Here is a 20,893-nt window from a genome sequence, read left to right on the forward strand (position 1 = left end):
GATAATTCTGGAGTTTGCCAGTATACTCCATGGTGTTTTCATTTTGGGACCCCTTTCATGAGAGGATTTATGTATTTTTGTGTATTATGTATTATGTAGCCATTGAAGCTATTTTGCCTGTTGGTTCCAGGATATCAGTGTAGTTTTTATTACCTTTATCCTGAAGTACGGAGTCCCAACTTTTCTTTTGGTTCATGGTTTTCAGGTAATTTTATGATTCTTAAATTTTCTCTCCTGGATCTATTTTCTAGTTCAGCTGTTTTACCAGTGAGATATTTTACATTTTCTTCTTTTTGGCATTTTTAAAAAAAATTTTCTTTAACAGAAGAAATGATCACTCAGAGGGTGAGTCGGGGGTCGGGGCAGGTGGGGGGCAGGAGGCGGCCGGCGCCCCTGGCCCCGGAGGGCCCCGCGGCGGGGCGGGGGTGTGGGGGCACCCCGGCTGCCCGCTGCCCCGGGCCCCCTCGCGGCCGGTGGGGCCCCGCTTCTGGCCTGGCGGAGCCGGTGCCCCCAAGGTCACGGGCAGGGCCCCGCGATCCTGGGGGGACCGAGGCCGGGCCGGGCGGGGGTGACCCAGCAAGGTCACACAGCCAGGCCCTGGCGGGGGCGGTGATCTCGGGGCCCCCCGACCCCCGGGGTGACTCAGCCGCTCCGTCCCCAGGCTGCCATGGGGGACATGGAGAAGGGCAAGAAGATCTTCGTGCAGAAGTGTGCCCGGTGCCACACGGCGGAGAAGGGTGGCAAGCATAAGACCGGCCCCAACCTGCACGGGCTGTTCGGCCGCAAGACGGGCCAGGCCGCCGGCTGCTCCTACACCGACGCCAACAGGAACAAAGGCATCACCTGGGCGGAGGACACCTTGATGGAGTACCTGGAGAACCCCAAGAAGTACATCCCGGGCACCAAGATGATCTTCGCGGGCATCAAGAAGAAGGGCGAGCGGGCAGACATGATAGCCTACCTGAGGAAGGCCACCAACGAGTAGCCGCGCCGCCGCCTTATTTATTGTCCGAAGCAGCCCAGGAGACTCCTTTCCTTTTTGTACTTGTACCCTAACGGCCCTATTTAATTGGTCTCATGGCCCTGAGCATTTCCATCATGAATGGCTGTTCGAATAGAGAAATTATGCAGATTAGGTAGGCTTGGGGTTAGATAAGAAATCTCCCTTCTCTCTGTTTCTGTCACAACCAAGCTGTCACACTTGAATGTTTATTTTAAAAGATTTAGGCAACTTTTTTTTTTAAAGCAAGGGCTATGTGCCCGTGCCCCACGTCTTAGAAAAGTTTTAATACCTGTTATGGGTTTTGGGGGGGTAGGGGAATTGTTCTGGTGGGGGTTATGCCCCAGCCTGTCCAAAGGTCAGTCCTATTGAATCCATCTTAAGTTCCCTAACTTTGTGCATAAGTAACTTCAATTACAATGATTTCGTTAAATACTGCCTTTCATTTGTTGAAAGGCATTTCAGTGTATTGTCTAAGGACTTGAGTAAAGGTCATCCCATTCCTGCTGGAGTTCAGTTGGAGATAGGATCTCCTGACTTGCTAAGTACCTGTTTTGAAGACCTGTTGAATTGAAAGATTACAGACATGTTCTTAGTATGTGAATAGCAGTGGTATATCCACTTGGAGAGTCCAGTTTAGGGATGTACCATTAGTACTACATCTGTAGCCATATTTAAAACTTAATGCACTTGGAGGATTCAGTTGTATGGAGATGTACCCTTAGTGCATCCGTGGTCACCCCCAAAACTTGATTCAACCATTAAATATTTGTGAATATATATAAAAAAAGAAAGAAATGATCACTCATGAAGTCAGTTTCCACAGAATCTAATCACTTTTTAGAGGAGAATTTTCTTCATTTACCTTTTGTATCTCCTTTCCCAATTGGTGAATCCTCCTTTTGAAGGAGTTGCTATGCTTTTCCATTTGCCCAAATGTATTTTTAAGAGAATCATTTTCTTTTTGCATTTGTCCAATTGTATTTTTAAAGGATTTGTTTTCTTCTGTCATTTTTTTGTTATGTTAATTTTCTCTTGTATAGTATTAATTTTCTCTTGTATTTCTTTTTCTAGTTTACATTTGTTTTTTTACATTTTATTTATTTTTGTAATATTTAATATTTATTTATTCTCATTTTGTACAAATAATGTTTTTTATACATTAATAAAATATTCTTGTTTAAGAGTAAACAAAATACCCCCTACTCCCCAAAATATAGACTCAAGCGATAAAGGGGAGAGAAAAAAAATTAAAATTAAAAAAATAATAATAGTAATAATTGTAGGTATGGCCAGGTGGTGCAATGGATGGAGCACCAGCCCTGGAGCCAGGAGCACCCGAGCCTATATCCAGCCCCATACACCCAACAACCACCCAACCATGTGACATGGAAGCCACCCCCAACCCCACTGCCCTGCCAAAACCAAAAAAAGAAGAAAAGAAAAAAAGACCCAAAATAAAATAAAATAGCAATAATAGTAGGGGTGGCTGGGTGGCGGACAGAGCATTGGCCCTTGAGCCAGGAGCACCCGGGTCCAAATCTGGCCTCAGATACCCAACGATCACCCTACTATGTGGCCCCAGGCAGGCAGGCCACCCAGCCCCATTTGCCCTGCACCCCCCCCAAAATAATAATAATAATAAAAAATGTGCTTCAGACTTTGTTCCACCACCAACAACTCTGTTGCAGGTGGATCACATTCTTTATGATAAGTCCATTGCAAAAGTTACTTCCATATTTTTCCACTGTTGCTGATCATAACTCCCTCCTTTCATAGTTCTCTACTACCATGTACTATATTTTCTCTCTCCTTTCACTCTGACTCTGCTGTAGGGTAGCTGAGTGGCACAGCGTACAGAACCCTGGTCCTGGGGCCAAGAGGCCCTGAGCCCCCCTACCACCCCTTAGGCCCAGCATCCACCTGGCCCTATGGTCCCAGATAAGTCATCCAATCCCAGCCCCTTGCAAGAAGTAAAAAAAGAATATGTGTTATATCTAACCACTCTCGCCCCTATGGTCTATCCTCTCCTCCATCACTCACATCCCCCCCTGTCCACCCCCCCCCTTCTTACTCCAGATGTCTATACCCCATTGAGTATATATGCTGTTTCCTCTCCTAACCACCTCTGATGAGGGCAAAGATTCCCTCATTCCCCCTTGTCTTCCCCCCTTCCATATCATTGCAATAGCTCATTGTAATAAAGAAAAATCTTATTATATGAAATATCTTGGCCTATTCCCCCTCTCCTTTTTCTTTCTCCCATTACATTTCCCTTTTTTCTATCGACTCCATTTTTACACGATATTTTATCTTCAAATTCAGCTTTCTCCTGTGCTTCAACTATAAAAGCTCCTTCTACCTGCTCTATTAACTGAGAAGGTTCATATGAGTATTATCAGTGTCATTTTTTCTGTGCAGGAATACATGTAATTCATTATCAAGTCCCTCATATTTTCCCCTTCTCCTCCAATATCTATGCTTCACCTGAGTCCTGTATTTGAAGATCAAACCTTCTGTTCAGCTCTGGCCATTCCATCAGGAACATTTGAAATTCCCCTGGTTCATTGAAAGTCCATCTTTTTCCCTGGAAGAGGACATGCATTTTTGCTGGGTAGTTGATTCTCGGTTGCATTCCAAACTCTTTTGCCTTCCGGTATATTATATTCCAAGCCTTATCAGCTTTTAATGTAGTTGCTGCTAAATCCTGTGTGATCCTGACTGCAGCTCCTTGATATTTGAATTGTGTCCTTCTGGCTGCTTGTAATATTTTCTCTTTGACTTGGGAGTTCTGGAACTTGGCTATAATATTCCTAGGGGTTGGTTTTTTTGGGTCTCTTTCTCAGGGGGATCAGTGGATTCTCTCCATTTCTATTTTGCCCTTTGCTTCTAGGATATCAGGGCAATTTTCCTGTAATAATTCTTTGAAAATGATGTCAAGGTTCTTTTCCTGATCATGACTTTCAGGTATTCCAATAAATTTTAAATTATCTTTCCTAAATCTGTTTTCCATATCAGTTGTTTTTTCAATGAGATGTTTCACATTTTCTTCTAATTTGTCATTTTTTTTTGGTTTTGAAGTAATGAGTCCTGATTTCTCGTAAATTCATAAATCTCCCTGAGTTCACTTCTTTGTCTGAAGGATTTGTTTTCCTCAGAGAGTTTTCTTAACTCTTTTTCCATCTGGCCAATTTTGCTTTTTAAGCATTCTTCTCCTCAATAACTTTTTGAACTGTTTTATCCATTTGACCTAAACTGGCTTTTAGCATATTATTTTCTTCAGCATTTTTTTGGATTTCCTTGACTAGGCTGCTGACTTCAATTTTCATGTTTTTCCTGCATCTCTTTCCTTTCTTTTCCCAGTTTTTCTTCTAACTCCCTCAATTGATTTTCAAAGTTTTTTTTTGAGCTCTATCATAGCCTGATCCCAATTTCTGTTTTTCTTGGAGTCTTTAGATGCAGGAGCTTGTTTTTCCTCATCTTCAGACTGAGTATATTGAACATTCTTGGGATCATAGATAATGTATTTCTCAATGGTGTTATTTTTTTTTCTCTGCTTGCTCATTTTCCCAGCCTAAGCCTGTTTTAGGGGTGCTTCCTGAGCTTTTGGGACACTCCTACAAGGGTCTCAGTGTGTGGGGCTCTGTCCTCCCTCCTGGTCTGTGAATGACCACATGCATCCCCCTCTGCCATGGGGCTGAGGTGGGGGGTGCCCTGCTGTTCTATGGGGAGGCCTAGACTGCGATCAGGATCTGAATGTGGTCAGAACCCTAGTGTCCTGTTCCAGAGGCAGAGGATAGAGCTCAGCAGTTTCTCTCTCCTCACTACCCTCCCTCAGCTCAATGGGCTCATGCCCTGGGGGCTCCTGCTTACTGGCTCCACCTGCTTATGTTTCCTGGATCTGGAAAGCAGTGGCCATGGTGCTTGCTGTGTGCCCTGAGGGCTGGGCTTCATGTGCTCCCTCTGGCAGAGGTCCCCCCGCTGTTCCCCCAATTTGTGCTCAATGCTCCCCAGGGTGTAGCTCAGGAAACGTTTGTGAGCCGTGGCTCCCAGTGCCCTGGGGCTGCATCCAGGAGGCTGAAGTTCTTTTGCTCTGGCTGGCCACCCCTCTGGCAGGCCGCCCCTCTGACCCCAGGGAGCAGAGCTTTTCTGCTCTTTTCCAGGTTACCTTGAGTAGGAGAACTGCCTCACTGGGTCCCTCTGTGGGTTCTGTCTCTTGAAAATTTAGTTAAAGTCCTTAGTTTCAAAGATTTATGAGAGAGCGCCTAAGACAGGATCTGCTCTTCTCGCCATCTTGGCTCCACCCCCTCCATTTGTTTTTTAAATGCCTTTCTGATGTCTCCTAAAAAATCTTTCTGTGAGGCATCTAGGTGAAGCAGTGGATAGAGCACTGGCCTTGGTGTCAGGAGGACTTGAGTTCACATCTGATCTCAGACACTTAATAATTACCAGCTGTGTTTTTTGCTTTGCAAAACAAACAAACAAAAGAAGAAATCTTTCTGAGCTGGAGATAAATTCATATTCTCCTCTGAAGATTTATCCCTTCTGCTCTCATTTTCTGAGCTAGGATCCTTGTCTCCCAGGTAACATTCAATAGACCCTGTTTTCCACTGGCCTTTCTTCAATTTGGGATGTTAGCTTTCCCTATGTTCTTGTGTTCAGGTAGGGACTAGTTCACAGACCTTTGATGTTAAGATCTGTAGAGGACTAGCTCACTGAAGTTAGGAAATCCTGGGGGTTATTCTGTGAACCCTTAGGTAAGGAAGCATAAGCTTTTTCTGAATTTTCTGTGTTGGTCATGTCAGTGGCCCACTCCCTGGACCTGAGGCTAGATCTCTACCAGTGACCTTCTCCCAGTAATCAGCTCTAGTGAAGATCTGACACCCACACTGGGATCTTGGAGAAAAGTATGAACACCTGGGGCTGTTTCTGTGTTTGTGCTGGAGAAATAGGAACAATGGGGGACTCCAGCTGGAGACACCAGCACTCCTCCACTGGAAATATGGGAGCTCATGGAGCTGTCCTTCCAGAACATCAGAGATGGCTGGAAGGGTGTCTGGGCATTCCCATGGGCAGCCCACCAGACATTTTGTAATGGCTTGCACCACATTTCTCAGTTCATTCCCCTGGTCTCACCCCACTCCCCATATTAGATCCCTGCTCTCTGCCCTGGACATCCGCACACTCCCCCTATAACAGATCTTGCTGGGAGATGTTCCCCTCTGTTCTTCCATCACTCTAAAGTCTATTAAAATGCCTGATTCACTGGGGACAACTAGGTGGTGCAGGGGATATAGCACTGGCCATAGAGTGAGGAAGACCTGAGTTCAAATCTGACCTGAGACAATAATTACCTAGCTGTGTGATTTTGGACAAGTCACTTAACCCCATTGCCTTGCATAAAAAAGATGTTTGATTCATGTCAGTTCTGAGGGAAATCCAGGAGAGTTTAAACTAGTTCCTGACTTCTCTCTGCCATCTGCTATCTTCTTCTGAAAGGGTTTTTTGATCTTTCTTATCACCACAGTAATTGTGTATGGTATGATGTTTTTCTTCTGTTTGTTCATTTCCCTAGTCTATGAATTGACTTGCTCTTTATTAAGTTGGGGCTCTGATTGCAGGGTTGAGGGTGCACTGTACCTACCTATTAGAGTTTTTTGTAGATGTTTGCAGAGATACTTCTAGGGATCTGAAAATTTTCTACTCTTCTACAATCTTATGACCTAACAAGAGATTTTGACACCCTCCTGATGTATGCTCTGATTTAAAGACAACCAAAAGCACTCCTTTGTGCCCTGGAACAGTGAGAAGGGTCCTCTACTCCACTGATGCTGTAAGCTTTGTTGTGCCTCTATTCCTCTTCCTGGGAAGGGGCAAAGCAACAGTCCTGCCTCAGTGACAGCAAAGAGACCCCAGAAATCTCATTCTGACCCCCTTAAACATCTGTGTATGTAGAGGTCCAGAAGCAACTGACTCTATTGATTCAGGACCACTCCCAATCCATTGGGGCCTGTTTTTCTCTTTGAGACCTGAGCTGAAGTGTGCTCTAGTGTGATAGATTTTTCCTACTGATCTTGGCAAGTTGTCCTTGGCAAACTCTGGGCTGAGAGGTCTGGAATCCTCCACTGCTGCCACTGACACAGTCACTCCATAGTCTGTTCCTGGGTTGCTGTGATCAGTTTTCTCTGGTGTGACTGCACTACACAGCTCCTCAAGCCTTGGTGTCACAGGTCCTTCCCCTGGATCTTCCAATTGTCTTAGGCTGAAAAATCGCTTCACCTAGTATTTTGTTTGGATTATGCCACTCTAGAATTCATTGTCCTTATTTAAGGGACTTTCGAGTGTTTTGGAGGAGAGCTAGGATGCGTCCTTGCCATTACTCCATCTTGGCTCCACACCCAAGAAGTGTATTTCTAATGGGACAGATGTGGGGAGAGTTCTTGGACAGAGGCCATGGGTATGAAGTGACCATGAGATAATGTTGCTTATAAATCGATGAATCAATCAATCCTTGATAATTATTCTTTGATCAGGACAAACAAAAGGACTATATTTTGACAGAGGTTGTAGTGACAAGAAAGGGTTAAAATAATCAGAACATGAAAAGATGGATCATACTAGGAGAAGGTGTGGTATTAAAGGATCAAAAACACAACATGAAGAGGTACAAAAACCTATTATAGAGGAGGGAAAGGAACGAAGGTGTGAGCACTGAGTAAATCTTGTTCACAACAGATTTGACCCGAAGAGGGGATATCATACATTCCCAATAGGGTTCCAAAATTTGTCCTACTCTACAAGGAAGTGGGAGGGGGAAGGGGAAAGAAAGGGGAAATGTTGACTGATAAAAGGGAGGGTAAAGTTAAAATTTGTTGATGGCTGCTCAGGTGAGTTTAGGTTAGACGGTCAGTTATGACTAAAAACCTAAGCTCTAGTGACCCTCAAACTGAAAGCTTTCCATGGAACTCTGATTTGACAACACAACTGTGTCATCCATAGCCTCAGTTGTTGATAGCCCTGTTCCTGAACTTTTTGACCTGAGTTTCATCCTGCCAGGATACATCCTTCCCAAATTAGAGTTACATCAATGTTTTTTATCCTGTATGCTGGTTTTCTGCTATAAGAACTTTTTGATACTTTGAATAAATGGTTCTGCTAGTTGTCCTGCTAGCACCCCCACCCAAGTGTACACATGTTTCTTTTCTCTCCTGAGCTAAATGAGTCCCATGGTGGACAGGGGAACTCAACATACAGTCTTTCAGGAGAAGAAAACCCCCTGGTTAGGCCATGTAATCCTGGGATGATTAGGAGGGGAAGGTCTGATGATAGTTGATAAGCAGTGTCAGCTTTTAACTTTTATTTTTCAAGCAAGTACAGAGGGTGTAATAGGGAAGGAACTATTCATAGAAATAAAGAAGCCAGAACAGGACATAAATATTTTGAAGAAACTAGCTGAAGAGAAGGACCTAGAAATTATCAAAAAACAAATAGATAAGTCTTTACAGACTGTTTTTGATGTTGTCCATGGTTCCTAAGGGAAGGAGAATTGGGCTTGGAAGGTACTTTGAATTTACATGATGGGAGAACAGAGTGTGGACAGATACGTGAATATTAATATGATAAAATGCTGTTGAATTTTTCTCCTCCCCACCTCTTCACTGTGATTCTGCCAGAATATTTACCCCCCTCCTTCTCCCTCTCCATGGTTTGTCTATGTTACAATTCTGGCTCTTATCTTTCAACCTTGAAGTTTAGCAGAAATAATATTTTTAGAAATAGGACTAGCCAGAGAGAGAGAGAGAATTATTTCATAAAAAATTTGGATAAACCAAAAGGAAATTTATTTGGAGTTATCATGCTTATATATTTCACAGCTTCCTCTGTATCACTTGCTATGTCTGTATCTAATGTACAAATTGAAAGTTTGGGTTTCCAAAAACAGTCAAGATATTAATAAACAATTTTTACTAATGTTAGAGGGCTTGAAGAAGACAATAGTTTCTATAGGAGATGAATTGGATATGGTAGAGTTTACACAGATACTTAGTTGTGAATGTGGCTACATGTGAATTTATGTGACGAGTCTGAAGTACAATGATACTCAATGGGAATGGAAAAAGGTTAGGAATCATCTTAATGGATTGTTTGGGAATTCTATTATATCTTTTGGTATTGATGATTTGAATAAGTTGGCCAAAGACATCCAAGAAGCCTCCCAGTGAGACTTGATTCCTGAAAAGACAGCTGATAAGATAACTAAATGGTTTAAACATCCTACCCTCTTCAGGGATTGGAACCAGAGTATTATACAATTGCCTTACACTGATTCTCTTGACATTTCTGTTTCCCAAGTTTAATCAAAGTATTTTTTCTGTAACCAAAGCTACTATATATGCTATCAATAGAATTCAGTATCATGTAACCTAGGTTGTGCATCAGGTTGGGCAATTGTGAGCTTGTTGTGTAAACAGAAAAGGGGGAAGTGTTGATGGCTGCTCAGGTGAGTTTGGGTTAGAAGGTCAGTTATGACTGAAACCCTAATCTCTGGTGACCCTGAAGCTGAAAGCTTTCCATGGAATTCTGATTTGATAACACAACTGTGTCATCTGTGGCCTCACTTGTTGATAGCCCTGTTCCCAAACTTCTTGACTTGAGTTACATCCTGTCAGGATACATCCTGGCCAAATTAGAGTTACATTATTGTTTTTATCCTGTATGCTAATTTTGTGGTTTTCTGCTAGAAGAACTGTTGGATACTTTGAATAAATGGCTCTGCTAGTTGTCCAGCTAGCACCCCCCACCCGAGTGTACCCATGTTTCTTTTCTCTCCTGAGCTGAATGAGTCCTGGTGGCCAGGGGAATTAAACAAAAAATTAAAGAGAAAAGTTAAAGGGGAAGGAAGAAGTAGAGGGGAAAGGACTGACCAAGAGTCAGCAATCAGAAGCATCGCATTGAACAAGAAGGATAAGGGGAAAGGAAAGAGAAAAGGATAAATGGGGGATTATAGCATGAGGGACAATAAAGAGTTAGCAATCATATGAATAAGTTTGAATGTAAATAGTATGACCTCTCCCCAAAACATATGTGCATAGCAGAGTGGATTAAAAACCAGAATACTACAGTATGTTCTTTAAAAAAGAATATTTGAAGCAGAGACAGAAGCATAGAATAATGGTAAAAGTCTAGAACTGAATATATTCTTCACCTTAAGTGGAAAAAGCAGGGGTAGCAATCCTTATCTAAGATAGATCAAAAGCAAAAATACATCTCATGAAAATGAATAAGGTAGGAAATTACGTCTTTCTAAGAGTACCATAGACAATGAAGTAATATTATTATTAAATATATATGCACCAAGTGAGGTACAGCATCCATATTCTTAGAACATAAGCTAAACAAATTACAGGGAGACATAGAAAGTAAAACTATAATAGTGGGGGATCTCAGTCTTCCTTTCTTAGAATTAGATAAATCCAACCATAAAATAAAAAAGGAGAACATAATTTTAGGAATCTTAGATATGATAAACCCCTAGGAAAAAAATTAAAGAGTAATGGAAAGGAATATACCTTCTTCTCTGCAATAAATGGCACCTGTGCAATAGTTGACAATATATATATATATATATGCTAGTCCATAAAAACCTTACAGTCAAATGCAGAAAAGCAGAAATATTGAATATATTATTTGCAGATCGCAATGCAATAAAATTATATTTAACAAAGGGACATGGAAAAATAAACTAAAAATCAATTGGAAACACAATAACTTAAGAATGAGTTGATGAAAGAAGTTATCACAGAAATAATCAACAATTTCATTCAAGACAATGACAATGATATTGTACCAAAACTTGTGGAATGCAGCCGATACAGTTATTATAGTATATGTTCTATCTCTGGATGCTTATATTAGAAAAATAGCATTTTTGGACAGGTAGTTAAAAAGGGCAAGGAAAAGATCAAATTAAAGTCCCCAATTAAATATAAAATTAGAAATTATGCAAAATCAAAGGAGAAATTAATAAAATTGGAAGTAAGAAAACCATTGAACTAATAAATAAATCTAAAACATGATTTTATTAAAAACAATAAAAATAAAGAAATAAATTATATGTTAATGATTTTAAAAAATAAAGAAAATCCAACAACCATTATCAAAAATAAAAAAGTGAACTCATCATCAAGAAAGAAATTAAATTAACAACTTGATCCATTTTTCCCAACTGTATGTGAACAAATTTTTCAAACTAAGTGAAATAATGCATATTTATAAAAATTTAATCTATTCAGATTAGCAGAAGAGAAAATAAAATACTTAAAAAAGCTATTATTTGAAATAAAAATTTGAAAAAAATTTCAAAGAAATTGAAGAAACCATCAAGAAACTTCCTTAGAAAATTATCTGTAAGTTTAGATGGATTTACAAGTAAATTCTATAAAACATTTAAGGGACAATTAATTCAAATTCCATATAAACTATTTTAAAAATAGGAGAAGTTCTGACAAATTCTTCTATCACACCAGTGTAGTTCCTAAACCAGGAAGAGCCATAAGAAACAAAGAAAATTATAGAGCAATCTCCCTAAAGAATATTGCTGCTAAAAATTTTAAATGATATTTTAACAAATAGATTAGAACAAGTTATTACTAGGATAATACAACTTGATCAGGTAGGATTTAGAACAGGTAATCAAGGATAGTTCAATATTAGGAAAATAGTCAACATAACTGACAATATCAATAATAAAATTTACAGAAATCATAATTATCTCAATAGATGCTGTAAAAGCTATCTGAATACAATTACAAAATACTTTTCACACAGATAAAGTCACATTTAAACATCTGGAAAAATATCAGTTGCTCATGGTTAGGCAGAGTTATTATAACAAAAATGACAATTATATTCAAATTAAATTACTTATTCAGTGACATACTGATCAACCTATTTTAAAAAAAAACCTATTTTATAGAACTAAAAAAAATAAACAAAATTCATCTGGAACAAGAAAGTATCAAGAATATCAAGGGAACTGATGAAAAAATGCTAAGGAAGGTAATCTAGTTATACCACATCAAAATTCTACTATAAAGAGTCAGTCATTGAAACTCTCTGGTACTAAGAAACAGAGTGATAGATCACTAGATTAGATTAGGTACAAAAGAAGCAATAATAAAAACCTACAATAATTTAATGTTTGAAAACCACAAATACACTAGCTTCTGGGATGAGAATTATTTGACCACACTGACAAAAACTGCAGGTAAAACTGTAAAACAGAATGGCAAAAGCTACACATAGATTTATATCTTACAAATAAGGTCAAAATTGGTAGAGGATTTACATGTAAAGGGTGATACCATAGATCAATTAAGAGAACAAGCCATATTCTATCTGTTAAATTTATGGAAAGGGGAGAAGTTTATGACTAAACAAGGTATAAAGAAAATTATAAATTGCAAAATGGATGGTTTTGAATATATTAAATTTTAATAAAACCTTTTTTGCACAAATAAAACCAATGGATTCAAGATTAGAAGAAATGCGTAAAACTGGGAAATAATCTTCACAGATATACTTTCTTATAAAGAATTCATTTCTAAATTATATTGAGACCTCAATCAGATTTTTAGGATTGCATGAATTTCTTCATTTGCTAAATAGTTAAAAATATGAAAAGGCATATAAACAGGCAGTTTTCAAATGAAGAAATTAATGTTTTTCATAATCAGATGAAAAAATGCTCCAAATTATTATTGGTTAGAGAAATATAAATTAAAACAACTCTGAGGAATGATCTGACACCTATCATATTGAATAAGATGGCAAAAAAGGAAAATGATCCATGTTGCAGAATATGGGGGAGAAATTGGGATATTAATACCTACTTGGCAGAGTTGGCAACTGATCCATCGATTCTGGAGAGCCACTTGGAACTATGCTCAAAAGGTAATAAAAGTTTGCAGACACATTGATCCAACAGTACCACTACTAAGTCTATATCCTAAAGAAATCATAAATAGGTAAAGTCTCACATGTTCAAAAATATTTATAGTAGTTCCTTTTGTAGTGACAAAGGATTGTAAATTGAGGGAATGTCTATCAACTGGAGAATGGCTGAATGTTATAGAGTACTATGGTTCTGTAAGATATCATGAACAGTTGGACTACAAAGAAGAATGGAAAGACTTGTATGACTGACACTGAATGAAATGAGCAGAATCAAGAGAATGTTGTTCAAATTAACAACAATGTGAGATGATTAATTATGAGGAATGCAACTACTCTTAACAATTCAGAGATCAAGAACAATCCTGAGAAATTTGCTATGATCAATGCCATTCATATTCAGAGAAAAAATCTCTGAGCATACTAAGTTCACTTTTTTAAAATGTCTTTTATATTTTTCCTTTCTTTCTCAAGTTTTTATCTTTCCCCTTCATTCTAAATACAGTCTCACAACATATAGAATTTTGTTAAACCTAATTGTATATGTACAACTTTTATCACATTGTTCACTGCCACGGGGAGGGAGGAGGAAAGTGAGGGTGGTAGAAAAATGTAGAACTCATAAGCTTACTAATGGATGAGTAATTACTTACTACTTTCATATGTAATTTGAAAAATAAAATAAAATTTCTGTAAAACTAAAAAAAAAACTGCAAAAGAATGGACCAAGAAAATGAGTGGAGGCAGGAAATCAAGATATAGCCAAAGATTAGGGAGAAATGAAGCAAGTGATGTTGGACCTGAAGTGGGAATGACCAGAGAAAAAACACTGGTGTCATCTTGGACTCTTCATTCTCACCCCATATACTGAAACTGTTTCTAAGTCTTGTTGCTTCAGCCTCCATGACTATTTTACTTCCCATCTCTCTTCTCCACCAAGGATAGTCATAGGTCAGGCACTCAGCACCCAAATGTGTTTTTCTACAAGACAAATCTGCACATATTACTCTCTAATTTCAATGCACTCTGATCTTTCCCCCTCTCATGACCAGGATCCAATATGAACTTGCCCATTTGGAATCAACAGTCATTCCTAAACAAGCTGGGATTTGTTTTCAAGGCTTCTCTCCTCTCTACACTCATAGTAGCGCAGTCAGAATTGATTCTCCTCAAATCTAGTACTCTCTTTCATCTGTTGATTTATGGTTAATCTCCCCAATGACTGGATTACCTTCTCTTTCCAGTTCATTCCCTCAGAATCCTTCATGTCTTTCAAGCAAATCTTGAATGCACGGACCATCCTCCAATCCCTAGAAACTTCAAACTGAGAGACCCCATTAAGTGGTAACCCAGAAAATTGGCTTCTGTTGTGTACTGTGCTCACTAGATTGAAAAAGAGTCCTGGTTTTCAGTTGATAAAAGAATGCTGATGTTAGTGCTTCATATCAAATATAAGGAATTCAAAGGAATTTAGTGGAAACAGGTCAGGAGGGTTGTTATAGAAAGAAATTTAGGGGCACACTCAGACCCTTCAAACTGTAAACTTATTTCTTTTTTTTAAGTGATTTGTTTATGACTCTTTTTTTACGTTTTTGCAATGCAAATGGGGTTAAGTGGCTTGCCCAAGGCCACACAGCTAGGTAATTATTAAATGTCTGAGCCTGGATTTGAACCCAGGTACTCCTGACTCCAAGGCTGGTGCTTTATCTACTGTGACACCTAGACACCCCATATGTAAACTTATTTCAATGCCTAGACCACCATGTCCTTTGAATTCCAAAGCTTATAGCCCTAGAAACTGCTGAGATTGAACTTCTTTTGGGGAGAGAAGTCTGCCTCCTGAATTGATCTGAGATCTAATCTCTAACTGAATCAAAGAGTTCAGTCATTCTTTGGTATGTCCTCATCTATAGATCTCTGCTCTCTATGGGCTTTTGTTTGGACAAATGACTTAACTGCTATACAAGATGGCCCCTCACTTGCTCTCTTCAGATGTGGACTTATCCTCAGTTCATATCAATCTATGCCACCTGTGAACCATGTCTATATGTATGCAGTCATACATATTTATAACTTAGTTATGCATTGTTCTAAGCATAGTTTTGTACCAGTCCACACCATCTCCCAACTCTAAAAGAAATTCTTTGAGAGTTTTAGGTTTTGTCTCTAAATATGAACTTACAGAGTTCATAGATCTTAATAGGTGCTTAACAAAAAGTAACTGCCAAGCACCTTATCAAATGATGTATCTCCATTTACTGAAGATTATAAATTAAATTTAAAACTGGAAAAGTGATTCACTCATAGTCATTCAGAAATGCAGAGGCGGAGCAGAATTAGAAGACAAATCTCTTCCATGATCAAACTATATCATGATGCATCTTGTAAGCATATTTTTGAAATCTAGAGTGTTAGGACAGGGGAACAGTCACCTCATTGTTCTATCACTGGGGTTCACTTTCTAGAGATGATATTGTAAAGAAAGGAAACCCTAAAGAGAGTGAGAGAACCAGTGTCTGTTTTTGCTGTTGGTTATGACTGACAGAACATCATTATCTCTGCTTGACTGCAGGAGAGATAGTAATAGTGAGTGAGAGTATGTAGAAAAATAGAACTTGTATAAAAGGCAAACTTCTGGATAGACATTTTAAAATATAAATAAACATAGGAATCATTTTTGATTCATAAGGGAGGAAATGAACAAATGAATGCCTGCATGCATATATTAAATGAGTAAACACTAATCTGTTACATTGCATTAAGAGATTCAATCCATTTTTAGGCCTCTCCCCATAAGTTATAGAAGGAAGCCAAATCCTCATATACTAAAGAAAGAGCAGAAGAGAAAGGGAAAAGAAGGTTAAGTTGAAATGAGGGCAGAGAAGAGAGGCTAGACGAGTGTATCCCCAGTCTTCTCGAGAAGACTCATTTCTATATCTCACCGACAAGGGAAAAGTCAAATTAAGCTAGTCTTTTTTTTTAGGGCACAGTTTTAACACTTAATAAACCTTATCTCATTTGATTCTCTTAAGAACTCTATGAAGTTGGTGCCATCATTTGTCTTATTTTTTCAGTTGAGGGAGACAGATGTTAAATGACTTGTTCAGAGTCACACAGTTCATGTAATAATTGAAATGATTGAGAGACATAATAGTAATAATAATAATAATAATAATAATACATTTATTAACTAAGACTAGTAAATGATAGGTTGAGGTCAGAGGTCCTCCTGGAAGGCAACGATGAATCTCCAAAAGCATACAATGCTTAAAAAAGTCTTTGACAAAGGGAATGTGCCTTAGGGTGGAAATCTACTCTGGTTAGCAATAAATGAAGAGAATAGGCTAAAAGTCTTCAACTCCAACTGCTGAGGATATAATGTGGTTCAGTTGCTTCCTGATATTGGAACAGAGTCATCTATCTCTACCAAGTCAATTGCAAAATCTTCCATCCATGAAAAAAAATCTTGTACTTGAATAATTTGGCCCATCTTATTAGCAATATCGTTCAGAGAATGCCTGAGTAACCTACATGGGGCTAGTTTTTGAATGAGAAATAAGGAAGGGAACCCTCAATCCTAATAGGAAAATTGGAAAATAATTAATATGAACCAACTAATCATTTCTCTCACTAGTAATTTTCTGATATTTTAAGTAATTTCATGGTCTTGGTCCATAACTTAATGCACTGTGGTGCCATCTTGTTGTACCCTGGAGGGGGGGGAGGGGGCTCTAACCCTTAAAGGTAGAGATGGGAGTAAATATCTGGAAAAATTCCTGATGCCCTTCTATGTCTTCATGTCCCCAGGACATCTGAGAGGAGCAAGGCTTCCTGGGACTGGAACCACGCACCATGGCTATAGCCTCCACACCTGACCAGTTGGAATACGCTCATGACAATGAAACAGAGAGAAGTGGAAATAATTGTTTAGTTCCAGTGGCACTCGGAAAATTTGAATTAGATAACCGGGTTCAGATTCCCATTCTGATCATTACCCTGGTTGGATTTGTGGGGAACAGCATCGTGCTGTGGCTCCTGGGCTTCCGCATTCCAAGGAATTCCTTCTCTGTCTACATACTCAACCTGGCCGGGGCTGATGCTCTCTACCTTTGTGGCTCTTTTCTGATCTCCATAAATAAGATGGTTTGCTATTTGGATTCTTCTTTCATCCATAATATAGTGAATTATATCACATACTTGTCCTACTCTGTGGGCCTGAGCCTCCTGGTTGCTGTCAGCACCAAGCGCTGTCTATCTGTGCTCTTCCCCATCTGGTACCGATGCCACCGGCCCAAGCACACGTCTGCCACGATCTGCGCTGTCCTCTGGATTCTGACTGGCTTCGTCTGGCTAGTATTATTTGTCCTTTGTGTTTCAAAGTTTACTGACAATATCTGTTATGACATTGCTGTCATCATTTTTGTGTGGTTCCTCCTCCTCACTTGCACCCTGGCCGTGTCCAGCCTGGCCCTCCTGCTGGGGGTCCAGTGCAGCTCCCGGCGCCGGCAGCCCCCTAGGCTTTACCTGCTGGTGCTGCTCACAGTCCTCGTCTTCCTGATCTGTGGAGTACCCCTGGGGATGATTAGTTTCCTAATGTTCTACAAAGACGTTTCCAAACATCGTTGGCTTCCTCGGCTCCTGGCCTGTGTGAACAGCAGTGCCAACCCCTTCATTTACTTTTTCCTGGGCATCCAAAGGCATAGAAGATGGAGGGAGTCCCTTAGACTGGTCCTCCAGAGGGCCCTGGAAGAGGAACAGCACTTGGAAGGTGAGACAGGAGACACCCCCTCACACACCAATACCCTGGATATCTCATCTTGAGGCTAAGAACAAGATGCTCTGACTTGGAAGCACTTGAGATGAGCCCAGCTGCAGCACTCTTCCCACTTACTTGGGAGAGAAACCAGGGCTCCACCCCTTCCAGCCCTTCTGCTGGTTTGAGCTGAGATTTGAACTCTTACGTGGCCAAAATGTTTTTTTTTTTTTATTCAGGGCTTCCTATAAGTTAGACACATGAGTGTTGTAGAGGAAAGTGTTCCAGGACTTGGAATGAGAATACTTGAGTTGAAATAAGACCTGAGACACTTACTAGCTCTATGACCCTGGCCAAGAGACTTAAATGTCTGTCTCAGTTTCCTCACTTGTAAAATGAAATAGCGAAGGGGCAGCTAGGTGGTGCAGTGGATAGAGCACCGGCTCTGGAGTCAGGAGTCCCTGAGTTCAAATCTGACCTCAAACATTTAATAATTACCTAGCTCTGTGGCCTTGGGCAAGCCACTGAACCCCATTGCCTTGCAAAAAAAAAACTTTAAAAAATGAAATAGTGGGGGCAGCTAGGTGGCACAGTGGATAAAGCACCAGCCCTGGAGTCAGGAGTACCTGGGTTCAAATACAGCCTCAGACACTTAATAATTACTTAGCTGTATGGCCTTGGGCAAGCCACTTAACCCCATTTGCCTTGCAAAAAAAAAAAAGTGAAATAGTGAAAGCTATTTCCTCACTTGTAAATTGAAATGGCAATATGAAAACCAATCCAGTATCTTTACCAAGAAAACTTCAGATGGGCTCACAGAGTCACATGACAACAGCAAGACAAGGTCAGGCACTTGACTAAGTACTTCACAACCTTCTCATTTAATCCTCGTGGTATCCTTGAGAGTGAGGTGCTCTCAGGCCCTCTATTTTATACTTGGTAATATAGGTAGGCAAATAGGTAGGACTTTCCCTAAGGTCCCAAAACAAGTAAGTGTTTGAGCTTGGATTTGAACTCAGATATTTCTGACTCCAGAGCCAATGCTCTATGGTCATTGGAGTCCCCTCACTTATTGGAGGCTCCTTAATCTGGAGAATAAGGTCCAAGGCCTCATGTGTCACCAGCCCAGAGGGGTTCAGCTCCAACATGTGGCCACTATTGTTGACTTGCAGAGCAGTCGAAGTGGAAATACACCCTCTAAGATCCCATGTCTACATGTTCTTTCCTTTTTTTTAATTAAAGATTTTATTTATTTTGAGTTTTACAATTTTTCCCCCAATCTTACTTCCCTCCCCCCATCCCTCCACAGAAAGCAATTTGTCAGTCTTTGCATTGTTTCCCTGATATACATTGATCCAAATTGAGTGTGATGAGAGAGAAATCAGATCCTTAAGGAAGAAACAGAAAGTATAAGAGATAACAAGATCAGACAATAAGCTATCAGTTTCTTTTCTAAATTAAAGGTCCTTGGTCTTTGTTCAAACTCCACAGTTCTTTCTCTGTATGCAGATGGTATTCTCTATTGCAGACAGGCCCAAATTGTACCTGGTTATTGCCCTGATGGAATGAGCAAGTCCATCAAGGTTAATCATCACCCCCATGTTGCTGTTAGGGTGTTACATGTTTTCTCCTTAGCAATCTCTGGGAATGAAGGCAGTCAAGGGTAAGATTTCTCAAGGTTCCATGGACCATGCTCCCCCATTTTTCCTTCCTCTTTCAGGCTGGATCCACAAGGGACATTCCCCTGAGTTGATTCCAGCTCTACTATTCCCAACCCTCCATTCTCTGCTGGTTCTCCTTTCCCTTCTCCCCTCTCACTCCCATCATAGGGTTGAATCAACTCTTTCTCTTCCTTTAAAGATCATGTTTTGGAACTCAACATCCTCTCTAGTTTCCTGTTTGTGCAGATCTCAGTTTTCCAGAGTCTCTGGTCTCTATGTTCCTGTGACTCTGTTCTAATCTCTCTTTTACTCTGCATGACCCAGTTCCTGATAAGGATCTTATGGGAGAAGTCACACTTAAAGGAGACAAAAGCAAGGGAAGGGAACATGTCACAAACCACATAAATTGAACAACAATCTCCTAGGGAATATCCCAACTGTGAAATCACTAAGGTCATCGCCTGGCACAGAGGGGTTTAATTATATAATTTTTTTTGCTTTTTGTTATTTATATAGCCGATTATGTAAATCATTTACTCTATGTTAAGACATCCCTGCATTCCTAATGTATAATATTTGTGATATATTATAATCTTTTAACTGCATTTTATTTAAGATTTTTGCTTCCATGTTTATTAATGAAGTTGTTATATAATTTTATTCCTCTGTCTTTGTTTTGCTTTCATGGTTTAAGAGTCAGTATCATAATTGCTTCACAAAAAATTGTTTGGCAGGATTCCTTCTTTAGCTATTATTTCAAATAATTTATCTAATATTGGAATTAGGTGATATTTAAATGTTTAATAAAATTTACTTATAAATATATTTTGCCTCAGTTCTTTTTTTTCCCTTAGAAAGTTCATTTATGACCTCTCCAACTTCTTTTTCTAATGTAATTATATTTATATATTCTATTTCATCTTCTGTTCATTTTGGCAATAAATATTATTCTATTTCACCTAAATAGCTTAATTTGTTGGTATACAATTGAACAAAATAACTCCTTATAATTGATTTGATTTCATCTTTATTAGTAGTAGATTCAAATTTTTCATTTTTAGTTATTATTGGTGATTTAGTTTTTCTTTTTTAAATCAAATTAACCAATCATTTATTTTTTTAAGCTGTTTTCTTTCTTGAACCCAAGTCCCAGGTTTATTTATTAATTCAATGGGATTTTTAACAATTATTAGTCTTATCTTTAATTTTTAGGATTTATAATTTAGTGTTTATTTGAGTACTTTAGTTTGTGCTTTAATATAGTTTTTTCTTTTTAATTTTATGTCCATTGATCTTCCTTGTCTATTCTTTTGATATATGATCAGTTGGTCCTGAGAGAGAGATGTTTCACTATTCCAAAGGGATGGATGATGGCTTTCGTTGTTCTTTGCCAATCTTAAGGGAGTCAGGTTCACTTTTCCAAATTTGAGTGGCTCAGACAGAGACGGGTGCTGTAATGTTTGCCCAGGAAAATGTTACAGTTCTAGGGTGTCTGATGAGCTCAAGTTCTGGGGATGTTCTATTATT

General features: G+C 39.3%; 1 protein-coding gene and 1 pseudogene across 1 annotated transcript in view; both read left to right on the forward strand.

Annotated features, from left to right (window-relative positions):
- LOC141516596 (mas-related G-protein coupled receptor member D-like) overlaps positions 1-17,912 on the forward strand; it is a 29,852-nt gene extending 11,940 nt beyond the window's left edge. Inside the window, exon 2 of the mRNA XM_074227614.1 lies at positions 16,760-17,912. Within this exon, the coding sequence (XP_074083715.1) occupies positions 16,805-17,773 (969 nt within the window). The 5' untranslated portion in view covers positions 16,760-16,804 and the 3' untranslated portion in view covers positions 17,774-17,912. The remainder of the gene's footprint in view (positions 1-16,759) is intronic.
- Positions 662-1,000, forward strand: LOC141516595 (cytochrome c, somatic pseudogene; annotated as a pseudogene).
- Positions 17,913-20,893: the final 2,981 nt, after the last annotated feature.

Source organism: Macrotis lagotis, chromosome 3 (assembly GCF_037893015.1).
Source record: "Macrotis lagotis isolate mMagLag1 chromosome 3, bilby.v1.9.chrom.fasta, whole genome shotgun sequence".
NCBI classification, from domain to species: Eukaryota; Metazoa; Chordata; class Mammalia; order Peramelemorphia; family Peramelidae; genus Macrotis; species Macrotis lagotis.